This window comes from Nipponia nippon, unplaced genomic scaffold (genome assembly GCF_047370975.1).
Source record: "Nipponia nippon isolate SJK-2023a ecotype South Korea unplaced genomic scaffold, ASM4737097v1 scaffold_3, whole genome shotgun sequence".
Taxonomy (NCBI): domain Eukaryota; kingdom Metazoa; phylum Chordata; class Aves; order Pelecaniformes; family Threskiornithidae; genus Nipponia; species Nipponia nippon.
Genome location: NW_028262347.1, coordinates 110,446,161 through 110,462,197, shown reverse-complemented (window position 1 = coordinate 110,462,197; position 16,037 = coordinate 110,446,161). Strand labels below are relative to the sequence as shown.

Below are 16,037 nucleotides of genomic sequence, written 5' to 3'. Positions count from 1 at the left end.
TCAGTGCAACCACTTCATCTTAATGAAGAACTTTCCTGTGAGGGTTTTCTAGTGCCTGAGCTGCAGCTGGCACAAACACCAAGGCAGAAGCATGCTGGACCCCACCAAACGGTTAATGTTCTTCCTGGCCCTGCAGGATCTGCATGAAGTCTGTGGGCTTTGCCCCCCAGCCCAGCAGTGGCCAGGCACTCCTCCCAGCTCTCCCAACACTTGCATAGGCACCTCCTATACACAAGGGCAAATCTTTATTTACAGAGCAGCAGTACAGGGGATACAAACATTGCCCCAGGAGAAGGGAGCTTCCCTCCTCTGGGGCTCGGCAGCAGCAGGTAAGGCACACCACTCTGGCAAAGGGCACCACATCCCTCCCAGTGAGGACCTTGTCCTCCCAGAACACCAGCACCATCTCCAGTGCCCTGCAGGAAAGCGCAGGTGAAGCAATTGTGGTCAGAGCCCCCCCAAAATCAGGCTGGAGGACAGCCTGTGCTTTGCCTTCTGCCCTGCCTCAGCCCAGAGCAGCCAGGTGGGCATGTCAGTGCAAAGATGGGTCATGGGCACTGGAGATACTGCGCTGACAAACAAAGATGGTGTTCTGGGCCTCTGGCTCACCTGGCAGATGAGAACCCAATGGCTGCTGCTAGTAGCAGAGCTGGGAGAGGCCTGAGCCCCTGAGAGACCAAGTACAGGGACAAAGCACCTGCTGGGGGCTCTGCTGTGGGGGCTTTCAGAGGCCGGGCCCATCCCAGCCCTGGAGCTCAACTACTCCCAGGAAACCTCAGAGCTCACGCAGTGTGTAGATGTCCCACCCTGAGGTCCTGCACAGACAGGCGAGACCAGGCACCGGCTGCTGCCACTGAGAAGGCACAGGGAGCATGTTCACAGGGCCCAGGTTGCTGTTAAAACTAGTTGGTTAAAGACAGACTCCACAAACTCATCATTAGCCTTCCACAATTCAAACCCACGGCAGCTCCTCAGTCTTGGTCAAGCCTTACCCTCCTGGGCCATGGCCCCAGGCTTTGCTCCCCTGCTCCTGGCTGGACACAGGAGGCTCAAACAGCACAGGTGAACTCATCCCTGCCCTCACACAAGCTGCCTGTTCTTGCCTGTCCTGCCAGCCCACCTGTCCTCCTCCCAGTGGCAGCCAACATGGTGGGGCCCAGGAGCACTGCACGGCTGCGAGGAACATAGCCTCAGGGTGAGCAGTGGGGGCTGCAGGGCTGGCCAGCCTCCCCGAGGCCCCTGGCAGTCCCCACAGGAACAAGGCACAGGGTGCAGGCTCCTGCCCGCCGCCTCACGTGTACTCTGTCTTCCGGATGTAACTGGAGGGCACGTAGCCCTGCTTTCCGTGCGCCTCGGCCAGCCACCACTCCCGATTGCCTGTGATGTCCTCAAACTGCAGGATCTTGAGTCTCTGGTTAGCTGACACGCTCAGTTCATTGGTGTTTCGGCCCTTGAAGGTGTAGAGAGCGTAATAGACCTGCCAGACAGAGGCAGAGTGTCAGTTGGATGGTCATGCCACACAGCCTTGCTGTCGCATTGCATAGGATGCGTGGGCTTTTGCTCCTCTCCCCAGTGACAGCCCCAGCCCCATCCTGGCCTCTGCCAGAGCTGCCCCCACCTGCCTACCCCCATTTGCAGCCTAGTTCTCTGCCTCTGCACCTCTGCTGCTGGGACGAGGATGATTCAGCCCCCACTCAAGCGAGGGGTCAGCCCTCGGTATCCTCAGCCCCCCCTGGGGAGGCTGAGGGCTCACCTGGTTGCCCTCTGACTCGCTGCTCTCCAGCCCAGAGTCTCTGTCCTCCACCGAGGGTGTGGGCCTGAGATGTCCTTTGGCGGGGTGCCCGTTGCGAGAGCTGGGGCTGCAGCCCAGCTCAGGACGGCTGTAGCGGCGCTGAGATGTCACTGTACCAGCCTCCAGCGGGGCTGTCCTGTCACCAGAGCCAAGCTGGGACAGAGAGGGGGAGTCCATCTCCGAGGAGGGCTGCGGGGACTGGTACGGGTCTGCCGGGGAGGCTGAGTCTTGCAGGGGTTTCTGAGTGAAGGTGACGGCCGCCCCGCTGGGGCTGAAGGTCAGTATGGTGTTGCTTTGGGGAGAGGAGCTGCTGTGCTCTGACTCGTTGGAAGAGTGGCTGCCCACAGAGATGTCTGACTGGCTGCGGCGTGGGTTGTAGGGCTTCAGAAAAGAGCTGTACACAAAGCCCTTGGTCACTGCAGAGAGGGAGAGGAAGGGAGCTCAGATTAGGGTGCAGGGGTACCAGAGGAGGGCTCACAACAGGCACCAAGGGCAGGGAGCAGCCACTTACCTCCATTGTCTATGAGCCAGCGATTCTGGCTGCCCATGGGGTCCTTCTTCTTGATGACGCCCACGATGTCTCCTTCCAACAGTGACACATCCAGGTCTTGGGCAGCATTGAAATTGCGGTCTGCCTGGAAGAGACTGTCTGGGGGATAGCGGGCCAGGAGGACAGCTCGGATGTCATCCGACTGCAGGAGGTAGCTAGGCTGCAGAGGAACAAGGCAGGCGTGAGTGGTTGTCCTGGGCTCTGCAAGCCCTGACACGAGGCAGAGGAAACTCACCAAGCCAACAAGGGGCTGCCGCCGGGCAGACTGCCGCTCCACGGTCTTCCTTTCAAAAGGCTTCTTGGGGGCTGCCTGGGACTCTGGGAAGAAGGTGAAGGCCTGGAGCTGCTGGAGGACTCGACTGTGCTCATCCTGGAAAATGGCAATGAGGTTCCCCTCCCTGCTGGACACCTTCAGCAACTGGAACCAGAGCAGGGTTGGGGGTCATGGTTAGGTGACAGCTGCTGGGAAAAGTGGCCAAGAGCTACAGCAGAGACCACGCCAGCTCCTGGGCCAAGCGGGGCTCTGAGTCCTGCCTGTGACTTGCATCAGGCCCAGATTTGCAGTCCTGTCTGGACCCAGCTCTGAGTGGTCCCCAAACTCATGACCTGAGATTCTCCCAGGCAAATGCTCTCCTGCCACTGCTCCAGGAGCAGCCAGAGCCTTCACCATCTCTACACACAATTTCATTGTGACACTGCAATCCCTGCCTTGACAGCATCCCACAGGAGCCCTCCCCAAGGCACTCAGGGCCTGAAACTGCAGCAGCAGCTTCCCCCCGCAATGGGACAGGTCCCACAGGGGCTTGGGGACAAGCCTGGTACAGAGGTTAGTGCTGCACTGAGCCCAGAGCGCTGGCTGTGCTCCGGGAACCCACCGACAACAGGGGTCTCAGCTCCTCCAGGGCCAGGCGCACAAAGTCGCAGTGCGCCTCGGCATAGCCCCGCACGCAGCTGGCAAACAGCTCCTGGGCAAAGCACAGGAACTTGGGCAGCTCGTCCAGCAGCTGGGCATTGAGGGCCTCATAGTTGTTGCGGGCCGACTGCAGCTCCTCCAGTGTTCGCTTGTCCTTCAGCTTCTCCGCTCGCTCTGTGCAGTTGTGGAAGTCAAGGAGCTTGTCGAAGCGTTTCTGCACCAGCTTGTGGGGCCCCGCAAACATGCTCAGCAGCTGGTTCAGGGGCGAGCTCACCAGCCGCTCCGTCCGCTCTTTCTGGTGGGCAGAGATGCAGAAAGGAGGTGAGACAAGGTGCTCTCTCCTACTGTGTGGTGAACACCCTCCAGCACACAACCTCCCCAGGGTAGCATCTTCCTGATGGCACCCACCAGAGGTCCAGAGGTCCCTTCCAACAGGAATCATTCTATAATCTTACATAAATGTGCCAGTGTGGGCAATGCTACAGGAAGTACCTGAGCCACTCACATAGAGAGCTGTAACATTTCAGGTAGGGCTGAAAAAATGTGTATCTAATAGGCACACTCAATACACATCATAAACCCACAGGCATCAAAGCCCTCAGGAGGGAAGGGCCGAACAGGAGTGCTCACACCTCTCCCAGGCTGTATTACCCTCCCTGCAGCCTCCCAGGGGCTGCCCATCTGCAGCACGGCTCCAGGGAGGATCCCAGAGGGGTGCCCCCAGCACACAAGAGCACAGCCTCACTCACAAAGTTGGAGAAGAGCTGGTCACTGATGAGCCGATTCACTTTCTGGAACTGGTCCAAGTCCGTACTGCCCTTCTCCGTGCACAGGTCCCACATGCTCACTGCTGCCAGTGCCTTCATGCAAGCTGACTCCTGCACCAGGGACACACAGTCAGCACAGCCATGCTTGCTGCCCAGGAGAAGAGGCCTCCCAGGGCAGCCCAGGCTCTCAGAGACCACCCCCCAGGCAGGGCTGAAGGCAGGAGCACTGGCCAGAGGCACCGCAGGTACACACCATGCAGGCAGGAGGGGCAGTGCATGGCGAGCGCCATGGGTTAGGCATGACACCCAGACTGACTCACCCGAACGTGCTGCAGGTAGAGGGAAAGGTCCCGGATGAAGGACTTGATCAGCCGCTCCTGCATCCGGAAATTTTTCTCTGTCTCTTCAAAGGCTTCATCCTTCAGCTGTGAGAGAAAATGTCTCAAGGGAGGCAATGCAGGACTCCAGCACCTCCCAGAGTGTGAGATGTGGGGCCTCCTGCCCACAAGCCAGACAGCATGGGTGGTTCAGAACCTAAGCTCACTCTGCCTTGCTAGCCTGGATCAGAGCTACTCATCGGGGAAGGGGTGTGTGGGGACAGCAGATACCACTGCAGAAGCACGGCAGAGTGTAAGTGCACCTGGCAGCTGATGCATGTTACCTGGGGCGCAAAACCTGTGAGATGCTTGAGGTGGCTGCTCACACGGTTGGATTTCTTGATGATTGAGTGGAAGTTGAGCTTGGAGATCTTCTCCATGAGGCTATCCTCATCCCCTTTACGGTACTTTAGCACTAAAGAGATTGATGTAGAAACCAGAACCCTTGTTAGCACAATGCCCATGTCTTACAGTGCCTCGTCAACAATTGCCTTGCTGGCTCCCCCCTTCCCTAAGCCTCTGCAGTCCCAAGTACCCCACATACCATACCATACCATACCATACCATACCATACCATACCATACCATACCATACCATACCATACCATACCAATACCATACCATACCATACCAATACCCATATATCATCTTGAAATCCAGCACTGTGCCACCTGTAATCCCCTATTTGGCTCTCAATATGCCCTACAGTTTGTAGCCCCACCATTCAAACTCTTCCACAGAATTATGCGTAGCGTTAGCATAAGATGACATAGGAGATGGTGTACAATAATCACTGGACATACAGAAGGTATTTATATTGCTTCTTTAGCAAATATGAGCAATCGTTACAGGCAGCCTATGTCATCTCAGCTTCAGTGGGGATATGTGGAAAGAGTAAAGTGTAAGACTCGCATGAGTCAGGGGCTTCCAAGGGAAAACAGGGAGGGTGGCTGGCAGGTCAAAGGGAACAATTTTCTCCCTCTGTTCAGTCCCAGAGAGGCTGCGCTTGGCTACTGTGTCCAGTTTTGGTGCCCCCAGATCAAGAGCGATGAGGAAGAACCGGAGCTCCTGACCCACATGGAGAGCTCAGGCCCCTCAACAAGAGCTGGGGGAGCCAGGCGGGCTCAGCGTGGCTGGGAGGAGGCGGAGGGGGATCTGCTCACACCCAGCAGCTACTTGAAGGGCAGCTACAAAGGTGATGGGGCCAGACTCCTCTGAGCAGTGCCAGGCAATACGAGGAGGGGCAGCGGCCACAGATGGCAGCTTGGGAGCTTCTGGGTGGATCAGGCATCACAGCTTCACTTCAAAGGTGGTGCATCCCTGGCACAGGACAGCAGAGAGGCTGTGAAATCTCCATCCTTGAGGGTCAGTGAGAATCAGCTGGAGGGAGCAGTGGCCGATCAGAGCCAATGTTGGGGACAATCCTGCTCCAAGCAGGAGGTTGGACAGGAGACCTCAGAGGGCTCTTGCAGCCAGCCCCTCTGCGATTCTGTCCTGTCTACAGATATACCTTCAAACAGTCTCCAAATATCAGTGAGACAGAGACTGCCCTAGCAGATTAGTTCCCTACTTGAGTTGTTTAAAATTGCATTTTTTTTAACTTTATGTATATATTCTATTGTCTTATCATTATTTTTGTTTTCATTTAATAGCCATGTGGTCAGCATCTGCATACATTTCATATACCTGTATCACAAGAAACAGCTAAAGTCAGATGTATACTCCGTTACTTTAAGTATTGTATCTCATGCTCGGATTCTTTACATGCAGGTCTTTTACTGCCCTTCTGTGCGGGCACAGACATTGGGAGCAGACTCCCTCCGTGACTGTGGTTGCCAGCTAAGGCTCAGGAGCTGACAGATGCCAACCTCAACACACCCACTCCTGTCTCTCTCTCCCCAGCACCACCCAGCTACTCACCCAGGTCCTTCCGGCGCTTGTATTCATTGATGTTGGCGTTGATTTCCTTGACTGCGAGGACGGCAGCTGTGAGCGGTGCCTTGTCAGGGTGAGCCTCGGGGGTGGCGTTCAGCAGCTCCATCAGCAGCAGTGGGTACCGCATCACTCTTTGCACTGGCTTGATGAGGAAGGAGCCCAGGTTAATGTAGTTTGTGCAGCCCCTGTGAAGTTGGGACAAAGGAGATGCACCAGGTTTCAGTCCAGCTCTGCCACGCAAATTCTGCCCCCTCAAACCAACCCCAAGCAGACCCAGAATACCAATGCCTCTAAATCCACTGTACTCCCCAAGTCATGCCACCCTCATCTCCAAACTCACTGCACTCCTGAACCCCCAGTGATCTCAAATCAACCCCAGGTTTCCAGACCTCACTCACACCAGGTGACCCTTCCCAGCCAGGATCCTCTCCATCACCAGACCCACCGCAAAATCCCACACAGGCACAGCCTCAAACTTACCAGAGTGGCACTTGCCTCGGACTCTGTCCCACTACCCGACTGCCCAGATGTGAGCCCCACTGCAGGACAGACTGACTGTGCTCTGGACTGCAGCTGGTGCAGGGCTCTCCCAGCTCCTTGCGGCTGACAGCTCCCAAAAGGTGTTTCCTGCCCAAGACCTCCCCTCACCTCATCATCTGCCTGTGCTGCCTGCCTGTGTAGCCCATCCATTGCCTCTGTTGTGATCGTGCCACAGACACCCTGCTCCTCCCAGACGTGCCTCCATGAGGCCCCCCAACATGCACCCAAGAGGTGACAGGAGGTTAGTTACAAGGGAGCAGCCAGGCCAGGACAGAGAGATAAGCGGGGACTAACAGGAAGGATGCACTTACCACTCACTGTACAGGCTCCTGCCGGCCCACAGAGTGCCAAAAAGCAAAGAAAAGCAATGGGTTAATGGGGCGGCAGGCGTGCAATCCCGCAGCCAGTGCCTTCGCCCCCTCCTGCAGTGGTGCTGCCAGGGCAGTGGGCAGCCCCATCCCCCCAGAGCAGCAACTGGCACTGCCAGCTCCCAGGGCATTAACCTCCACAAGCTGGAGCCCTGGCAGTTGCTGAGCCAGGCAAAGCGGCTCCTTCTTCACCAGCCATGGTGGGGCAGGGCTTGGGGCATAGGAATCTTCAACCCAGGACATGCCACCTTCTCTGTACCTTGGTGGCTTCTGCTCAGAGTTTAAGGGGGCCTACAGGTGTTCCAGCACCTCTCCATTAGGGCAGGGGGCCATCTGAACCCGGAGCCTGGTCAACTATGCAGTGACATGGCTGGCCCCTCTCCAGTCACCACCTGAACTGTCCAAGCACTGCTGGCAGAGGGGCAGGGATGTTGGAGACTGACCCCTCTACCCCAGCCTTGTGGTCGCCACAGCCAGAGGCTCCAACCTGAGGCTATCCAGCAGGTCCAGGAGTAGTTTCTGCATCTTCTCATCCTTCTCATAGGTTTCCAGCAGTGCAATGGCCTCGTCATGGTTCTGGCAATACACCCTGTAGACGCTCTCCAGCTCTGCACGCTGTGCCAGGAACACTGGTCCTGCAGACAGCAGCAAAGCAGGACTTCAGTGCCTCCTGGTCCCCAGCTGCCTTCAACAACCCTGGCATGTCTCATGGTGAGATGCCCAGTGTCCCCCTTGCCCACACACAGCTCAAGAGGACAGTGTTATGAGAGCAACCAAGACACCTCCTCAGCATGCCCACACATCCTTCCTGCTTCCCTGTCGCTGCAAGCCAGGGGGACAGAAATGGGAATTTGTGCATCAAAGGTCTGCCAAGGCAAGGAGGCCCCAGGCTGAAGCCAAAGGCATGTCATGATAACTCACCGGGACATGTTCACTCGTGCTTTGAAGGGACTGTTTACCTAGCTGAAGAGCCCCCAGGGGGACCCCAGGAGCCACTAGCCCAGAGACATCAATCAATCCAGATCTCCCAGAGGTGAGGAGCAGGGACACTGGTCAGTGGCAGCGTGGGTGGGGAGCTACGTGGAGAGCAAAGGCACAGGCTGCCCACGGCCTGAGCAGCAAAAGCTGGCAGTGCAGGAGTGAGGAGCGGGGCTCCCTTCGGGGCAAGGGGCCAGGGAGGGCCACAGGCACCGTGTTTCTCAGCACAGCGATCCATGGGGCAACACAGATTTCCTTGGCTTCGCTGCCAGAGTGATGAGCAGTGACAGGGACCAGCGGGGAGGAAGCCCAACCCCAGCGACACTCTCCTGTCATTTAAACTACCCTGTTCTGCCCCACCACTAGCAAAGCCCATCCCAGCCTGCTGAGAAAAGGTAACAGCAGAATTCATACCGATGGCATCTGAAGCCTCCAAGGTGGACAGCAACTGCTTGGAGAAGCTAATTACCACGTGGATATTTCCAAAAAGACCCTCAAAGTCTATGTTCTGCATCTGGGGAATGGGAAGAGAGATGTCCTGGATGGGGGAACATGTCCCAGCCAGACCCAGCAACCCCCCCTTGCCCTCCTGCAACCCATGAGCCCTCAGCTCCACAGCAGCCACCTGGTAGGACTTCCTCCCATCACAGTGACTTCTGTACTCACTCCCTCGTCCCCCAGTGCACTGAAACTCTCACTCCTTTATGTGTTCTACCAAACACAGTGTCCTCCTCTTACCTAGCAATTTCATCCCTGCCTCTGTTCACCTGATACTCTCCCTCTCCTCCCACCAACTATGTCCCCATACCACAACCCTGTATTTTCTTTCTTCTGACAACAGATTTAACCTACAAACCAAATGAAAAGGAACATTTCCTGCCCCAGGAAATGAATCTGTGATACTTGCTGCCAGGTCTCTTGCTCTTGGCAATGGTGAGAGCTCAGCAGGATCCCAAAACAGACTATTTCTGTAAGTGCAGGGGGCAGCAAAAACCATCCTGCTCCCCTCAGCACAGCTGAATTTCCCTTGTAGGTTCCTGTGCTGCTGCTTGGAAGCCTCCAAGAACAAAGTGGACTCAGTATCCTCACACCATCCCACCAGTGCTGCACTGGTGTGCATGTCTCCATGCTCCTACCTGTGCCTGCTGCAGGGGCACCATGATCCTCTCCACGCACATCTCCAGGTCTCGGATATAGTCCCGCTCTGTCTGGAGCAGTTCCTCAATAACCTTGGACCTCTTCTCCAGCATCCTTTGCTCTGGGCTCTCAGTGGCAGCCGAGGATGTCTCCAGGGACGGTGTCTGGGAGGACAGGAGAGTCATTTCTGCAAGACAGAGAAGCAAGATCAGCATCCTCCAGCGAGGATGCAAAGACAGGAGACAAGTAGTACCTGAACTGTGCTACATGCAACCTGTAAGACTGCTAAACACGACCATTAGAGAGCAGGTCTGTCCATCCAAGGACCTCTCCAGAGAACCCATGCCAGGCACTCCCAGCCCCAGGGCAGCAGGGAGCCCCGGTCTGCGCCCGCAGCACCCGTAAGGCTGCAATGCCCCGTCACCGGGGCAGCAGCAACACAAACCTGCTCCAGGCTATCCCCCCCCCGCGATGTCGGCCGGGTCCAGACGCCTCTCCCCTACTCTGCCGCCCCAGGAAACTCCGTGGGGCTGAGCAGATGGGAGAGGAGCCCCGCTCCCCTCCGCTTCCCTCCTCGCCCTCTTCCCGGTCAAGTAATGGCGGCCGCCCCCTCCCCTCAGGCTGGGAACAGGGTCTCCATTCTCCAGCCCCGGGGCATTTCCATCTGAATGGCCGAAAAGGCCTCCGGCACCCACAAAGGGGCTGCCGGCGGCAAAGCCTGGAGCTGGACCGCGGCGAGCAGCGCCGCGCAGGGCCGGGAAGGCCGGGGCGGCGGCGGCCTTCGTCGGGAGGCCGGGGTGGGCACCCAGCGACCCGGCAAGGCGGAGGCCCGGGGTGGCTGGATGCATCCCACGGGCGGCCCCGGGGTGGAGAGGCCCCCCGGCTCCCCGCAGAGCCCAGGGGCCCGCTTCGTGCCCGGGCCGCCGTCCCCCCCGCAGCAGCCTCCCGGCCCTACCCCCAGCAGGGCGCCGGGGCGCTCGGCGCAGGCAGCGTGGCTGCCGGGCCTGCGGGGCCGGGGCCGTGCGGGCAGCTGGCCACCCTCCTCTTCCCTCTCCCAGGCCCCGGCAGCCGGTTTTCCTCCTGGTTTTCTGTCCCACCTGCGGCTCCCAGGCCGGCCCAGCCCCCTCCAGTTTTCATTGAGACATTTTATCCCCCAGCAGATTCCTGGGCCCCAGCCACTTTCTACCCTACCTGCCTGCTTTTAAAGGCATGTGCCCTCTGGCCAAAAACACAGCAACAGTACCGCCCCCCCCCGAAATTCAGGAGAGCCCCTCTCCAGCACCTCCCTGGGTCACCCCTCTGAGGCAGGGTCTGGCCCAGAAACACTCAGGTCTCCCCCGTTTTATGGCTGCTTTGCAGAACCGGGGCCCACGGGAACCCCGAGCCCCTTGCAGCACCCCAGCCTGCCTCAGGTACCTGGTTTAAGGCCAATTGCTGATTTGACAAGTCTCCCCCGTTTTATGGCTGCTTTGCAGAACCGGGGCCCACGGGAACCCCGAGCCCCTTGCAGCACCCCAGCCTGCCTCAGGTACCTGGTTTAAGGCCAATTGCTGATTTGACAAATGCCCGTCCGCTTCAGCTGTCTGCCACGGATCCCCAGCTGCTCTCCCTCAATGGGATTTTATTCGAGTTGTGGACATGCCGCAGCTCAGACATTTGTAAAAATATTTTTGCAGGACAGGCATTTCCAGATCTCCACCTCCCTGACCTCTCCTGTTACAGCCTCAGGCAACAGCAGCTCAGCCTGGGGGACTCCCAGGGACACCCAGCAGGGCTTGGGACTTATCCCAGTACCCCGGCACCCACCAAGTGCATCCCCAAAAGATCCCCCATGCTCCCAGCCCCTTCTGCCCAGGTGCCGGGCAGGCCCTGCTTGCTTGCAGGCAGCCTTGCCTCGTGATGGCAGTAACCAGCAGCAGCGTGAAACATGGGATGGCAAATTGCTGCTTCAGCCTAAGCATCCTGCCTGCTGCTCTGCCAGGCTGGGGTTTTTGCACTGAAATGACACAGGAAAGAAAATAAACGTGACTGAGACGAGACCCCCGACTCAGCCCCATAACTAGCTGAAACCATGCCAGCCCTTCCAGCCCTTCTCATTGCAGAGCAGCAGCATCGACATCAAACAGCAAGTTCTCAGAGCTACTGGGCTGAGGGTGAACCTCTGTGCCTCTTGCAGGAAAAGCAACTTCAAAATCAGTCCCAAACACTCCCCAATTTCCCAGCAAATGGGAAACCCAGCTGAAACCCTGCTCAGAAGATGCCCTTGACATGCGAAGGAAGATACTTGTCTCTAAGCAGGCGTCTCTGCTGCCCTGCCTTGAAATCGAGTCTGGGGAGAGCCAAAAGGGCCAGCTCCACGGAGGAGGATTTAGCAGCACAACCAGCACTACATTTAGTAAGCAATTATTGAGAAAAGCAGGCTTCACTGACTCCTACTGGCAAGTATCCTTAAAACTACCCCCATTAGAGCCAACCTCTGTAAGGGAAAAGGCTGGTTTCAGCTAAGTCAACAGCTGTCTTGGCTCCCCACCAGGTAAGTCCCTGATGATGAACTTTATCAACTCAAATGCAGGAGTTCGCAAGGAGGCCTGGGAGCAGCCGCTGGGTTTAACATTTGCTGTTTGCATTTCCACAGCATCTGCAAAGCGTCAGTAGCAGACCAGGCCCTGCTGTGCAAGGTCCTCTACAAACACCCAACAGGGATATCTGTCCCAAGACACAGCGCTTGGAGCCTGAACAGGACACAAGACAGAAAAATGTACAGGAGGGACAAAGAAACACCAAGATAATACAGTCAGCTCAAGGAGTTAAGAAAGTAACAACAAATGAGTTATTCCAAAGAAGGATATATATTTTTTTTAAGGAATGGCATTTGGTTTGCAGGAGAGCAAGCTGAAGTGGGCAGACAACCTGGAAGAAGCAGGAAGGTGTTAATTTACAATGCAAACAGGTGTGTGAAACCCAGAGGAGGTGGGCAGGTGAGCTGATACCAGGCATAGGGTGGCCTGGGAAGAATCTTGAAAATGAAGACCAGCCAGAACAACAGCCAGAAATGACCCATACAGCAGCATTTGGGAAGACAAATGGAAAAGATTACATTTGCCTTGGTCAAAGAGCAGGATTTTGCATTTATCCCCAGGCAAAATGCCACCAGATGAAGCTTTGTACAGGACATCTCAGTTTACTGTACCACGAAACAACCCTGCTGTGCTCCCAGCTTTAGCCATAGCTAAATTGCAGCCACGCAATATGTCTGGCTCCAGCTCACCAAAACGGATCTGGGGATGCCCAGCACTGCCAGTGAATGCAGCAGCTCCCCACGCTCCGCCAAGCACACCTCAGGCAAGTAAATCTAGGTCAGTCCCTTTCAGAGAGCGCCCTGCGGTGAGGATTTGACTGACACTCGTGAGATTGCCAGCTCCATGGCACCCTTCCTCTGCAAGTCTCAAACCCCTGCCTGGGAAAGGGAAATTAAAACCTTCCCTGCACAGGTTTTAAGCCCATAGTAGTCATCAGCTCAGCTTGCTTGACCTGGCACAATGCTGGCCACCAGTTCTACCCACTTACACCATAGCAGTATTTGTGTTATTTGGAAAACTCATACAAATTAATTCTCTTCTGGCCTTCTTGCTCTTTCTGAATATTTCAAGATTTGTTTAAAAACAAAGCTATGCTGCAGCCAAGTCTCTTAGGACTCCTGCTGTTTATCACTAGTCTAGCATCTTCCTTCAGCAATGAACTCAAAAAAGTCGTCCTGCTTCCTTCCAAATACTTGGAGTTCAAAAAATTCAAATACAGAATTTGTTTTTAATATTTGGCTCTTCTATCTGACCAATATGTATAATACTTGGGGATTTGTCTCTGACACATTTAAAAACTCTCACTTTTTGTATTTCATACCATCTCTGTTGATTGCTGTCAATTTCTTTTTTCCTGTTTGTCACACATTCTTGTATGTCTAATAGTAGCTTTCCCTAAACGAGGCTTATTAAGCATTTAGCTAAACCCACCCATTTCACAGCTGTAGGTTTTGGTCATCTAGTAAATGCTTTTTAAACAGATCTCCATTTTACTTCACAGATTTTCTATTTAAATGTTACCTTTCAATCTGAGTCATCATGCCCATGAACTTTGGAGGCACTGAGACGTATACCACAGCTGGAATGGGTTCCGTTAGCCTGCAGCAATGCAACTGGTATTTCTAATGAAGCCACCAAATTCCAATCCAGTGACAAATTCGTGTTTACCCATGACATGGATGCCAAACGGGCATTCAGAAATACACTTCCAAAAACAATGTTCTCAATCACAGTTTCCAGAGACTCCAATTTTGTTCTCTCACAGGTTGCATGAGCTCTGCAATCTGCCTCTCTGAATTAAAACCTCTAGCAACTTTGTTTTCTCTGTCCCCTTTGGCGTATTTGTGACAAGACCTTCGCTCTCCGGATTGGTTTGATGGTCTGCAACAGCCTCCCAGGAGCACTTGCTTTTGAGCTTTGTTAGTTCTCCTGCTGACGCATGGGAGATTCAACACCAACTCATAACCCAGCCCCTGGCAGCAAAGTGTCAAGGTGGGGCATATTCCCACCTCTGCCTTTCCCGTGGAGGCCATGATTTAACATTGCAATCACATGGCTCATCCTGCTCATCTCAGAAATATCACTTCCAATTAATGAAAACTTCTTATTACCCAACCTCCTAGTGGGAGCATGCACACAATTAGTGGTTTTCTCCCTGCCCTACTCCGGAAGCAGAGTTGACCCATGAAGTCCAGATCCCACGAGATGCGTGCCCATCCCACACAGGCTGGGGGGCTCACCCAAAGGGCTGCATTGCCCCTCAACTCATCCTCGTTGGTGCTCACCTGCCAGCATTCCCTGTGGCACGGCGCAGCCTCTCAGGGCACCTAGGCTGCTGACGCAATCTGAAGAGGGACGTGCTGCCCATCAGCGCTGAGGACAGCCCCTTGCACCAGCTTGGTAAGCACGCATCTTCGGCTGGAGCTGCACCCACCCTCGAGTCGAGCCCAGCCCCAGGCTTCCAGCTCAGCAGAGTCAAGCAGTGATTCAGGACAAAACAAACCAGCTGCAAATATTTGAAGTATGTGGACGCCAGGAGGGGAGGAGCCACTGCCTACCATGAGAAGAGAGGGGATGAAACTAGGGCAGGGAATAATTAATCTGAGCGAAAGGCTAAACTCACTGCCAGGAGCAGGATCTGGCCAGGGTGAAAACTCTCAATCTGGACATTGGTAATAAGCCTGTAACTGAATATATCCACTGCTCCAAAAGCAGATAAGACTGGATATATTCAGTGTCTCATTGCTCCTTAGGATGAAGCAGGGGCGGGGGGCAGCAGAGAGGTGCCATGGCAAAAGAAGAAGGACTTCAGCCCACAGAAGTGAATTCAGCCTTGGCAGAGTCCTGAACGCAGCAGGAGATAAATCCAGACAAACCATAAAAATGAGCTGAACAGGAACAGATTGGTGACACTTCTTCAGGGCCACTGGAACGGCTCGATGTCTCAAAGATGTCTGATGCAGAGCCTGCTTGATGGGGATGTCTCTATGCCAGGTAAGATTACAACCATTGCCCCAAACAGCCTGTGGTTGTCCAGACACGACCACAGCCCCACCGCATTCAGTGTGAACAGAGCATGGTCCCAACCCGTGATGCAGGAAAAAAGTAAAGTAATATGGCGGTGTACAAAGAGCTAACCTTCTAAAGCTGAGGCAGAGCATCAACAAAAGTGTGAGCAAAAACACTGAGGGAAAAAAGAATGAAAGCTGTAAGTTCTTTAAAAGGATGTTTTAAACAGATAATCAAAAAAACATGGTTATGCGATCATGAGAACAATATTGATGAAAAATCTGTCCCAGGTCTGTGCTTCAATAAAGGCAGCAAATACAAATAAATGAATCAATATAGAAAACCAGATAACAGACAACAGACACACCAGGAACTCTCAAGTACAGAAAAATGAGAAAAGAAAGATATCAAGAAAAATCCATGGATGGTAGAATTAAGAATTCAGTTTTCATTTTTTTAAATGAGGAAATAAAATGCTACTTTATAATAGACTTTTATTTCCATCTAGGACAGAAGAAACTCTTTCAATGACTCAACCCCACAAGTAAGCAGAGATACTAAAATTTTAGGTAAGTTTGGCAAAAAGGCAGAATTATATAGTAAATACTCCGTTTCTTTCTGTCTAAAAAGCAGAAATAAGACCTTGCTAACCGGCACCTCAAAAACCCATTGCCAGTGGAGAATATCCACAAAAGAGGGCATTCCTAATCAGGTTCTCCAGGGACTGTATTTAGAGTTGATCCTACATAATATTTTTAAAGTAAATGGAAAATCACTGCCATCATGTAGAGAACTGAACAACAATTCAACAGGATTGCAAATAAAGATGAGGCATATGAGTCACTGAGTGACCCAAGGTATCCTGAATAAAAAGGAATTATTAAATCCAAGCAGTTTAATGCAGACAAATGCATTGATGTATTAATGGGGACAAGAAATGCAGCCACATGCAGGACTGTATTCTGGGGAATAATGCTTCCACTTGGTCGGCCAAAACTCAGCAGGAGTTCCCTGAGCGCGGTAGAGGCAGATTGGGGTCCTCAGATAAGGGCACAGGGGCGCAGCAAAGTAAACCTCTGTGCAAGCAAGTGCT

General features: G+C 54.3%; 1 protein-coding gene across 6 annotated transcripts in view; it reads right to left on the bottom strand.

The window, feature by feature from the left end:
* Positions 1–228: 228 nt before the first annotated feature.
* Positions 229–16,037, bottom strand: part of DNMBP (dynamin binding protein) — a 36,492-nt gene continuing 20,683 nt past the window's right edge. For 4 of the 6 annotated variants that reach the window (XM_087766945.1, XM_087766946.1, XM_087766947.1 and 1 more), the window contains 13 exons: positions 9,356–9,543; positions 8,634–8,733; positions 7,729–7,876; positions 7,185–7,202; positions 6,319–6,518; positions 4,684–4,814; positions 4,343–4,447; positions 4,005–4,133; positions 3,218–3,550; positions 2,578–2,760; positions 2,304–2,502; positions 1,754–2,208; positions 229–1,477 (listed from right to left, as the gene is read on the bottom strand). In XM_087766945.1, the coding sequence (XP_087623071.1) occupies positions 1,292–1,477; positions 1,754–2,208; positions 2,304–2,502; positions 2,578–2,760; positions 3,218–3,550; positions 4,005–4,133; positions 4,343–4,447; positions 4,684–4,814; positions 6,319–6,518; positions 7,185–7,202; positions 7,729–7,876; positions 8,634–8,733; positions 9,356–9,543 (2,375 nt within the window). In that variant the 3' untranslated portion in view covers positions 229–1,291. Of the gene's footprint in view, positions 1,478–1,753; positions 2,209–2,303; positions 2,503–2,577; positions 2,761–3,217; positions 3,551–4,004; positions 4,134–4,342; positions 4,448–4,683; positions 4,815–6,318; positions 6,519–7,184; positions 7,203–7,728; positions 7,877–8,633; positions 8,734–9,355; positions 9,544–14,220; positions 14,364–16,037 lie in introns of those variants that run through there. The other 2 variants (XM_087766950.1, XM_087766948.1) reach the window with 2 other exon arrangements.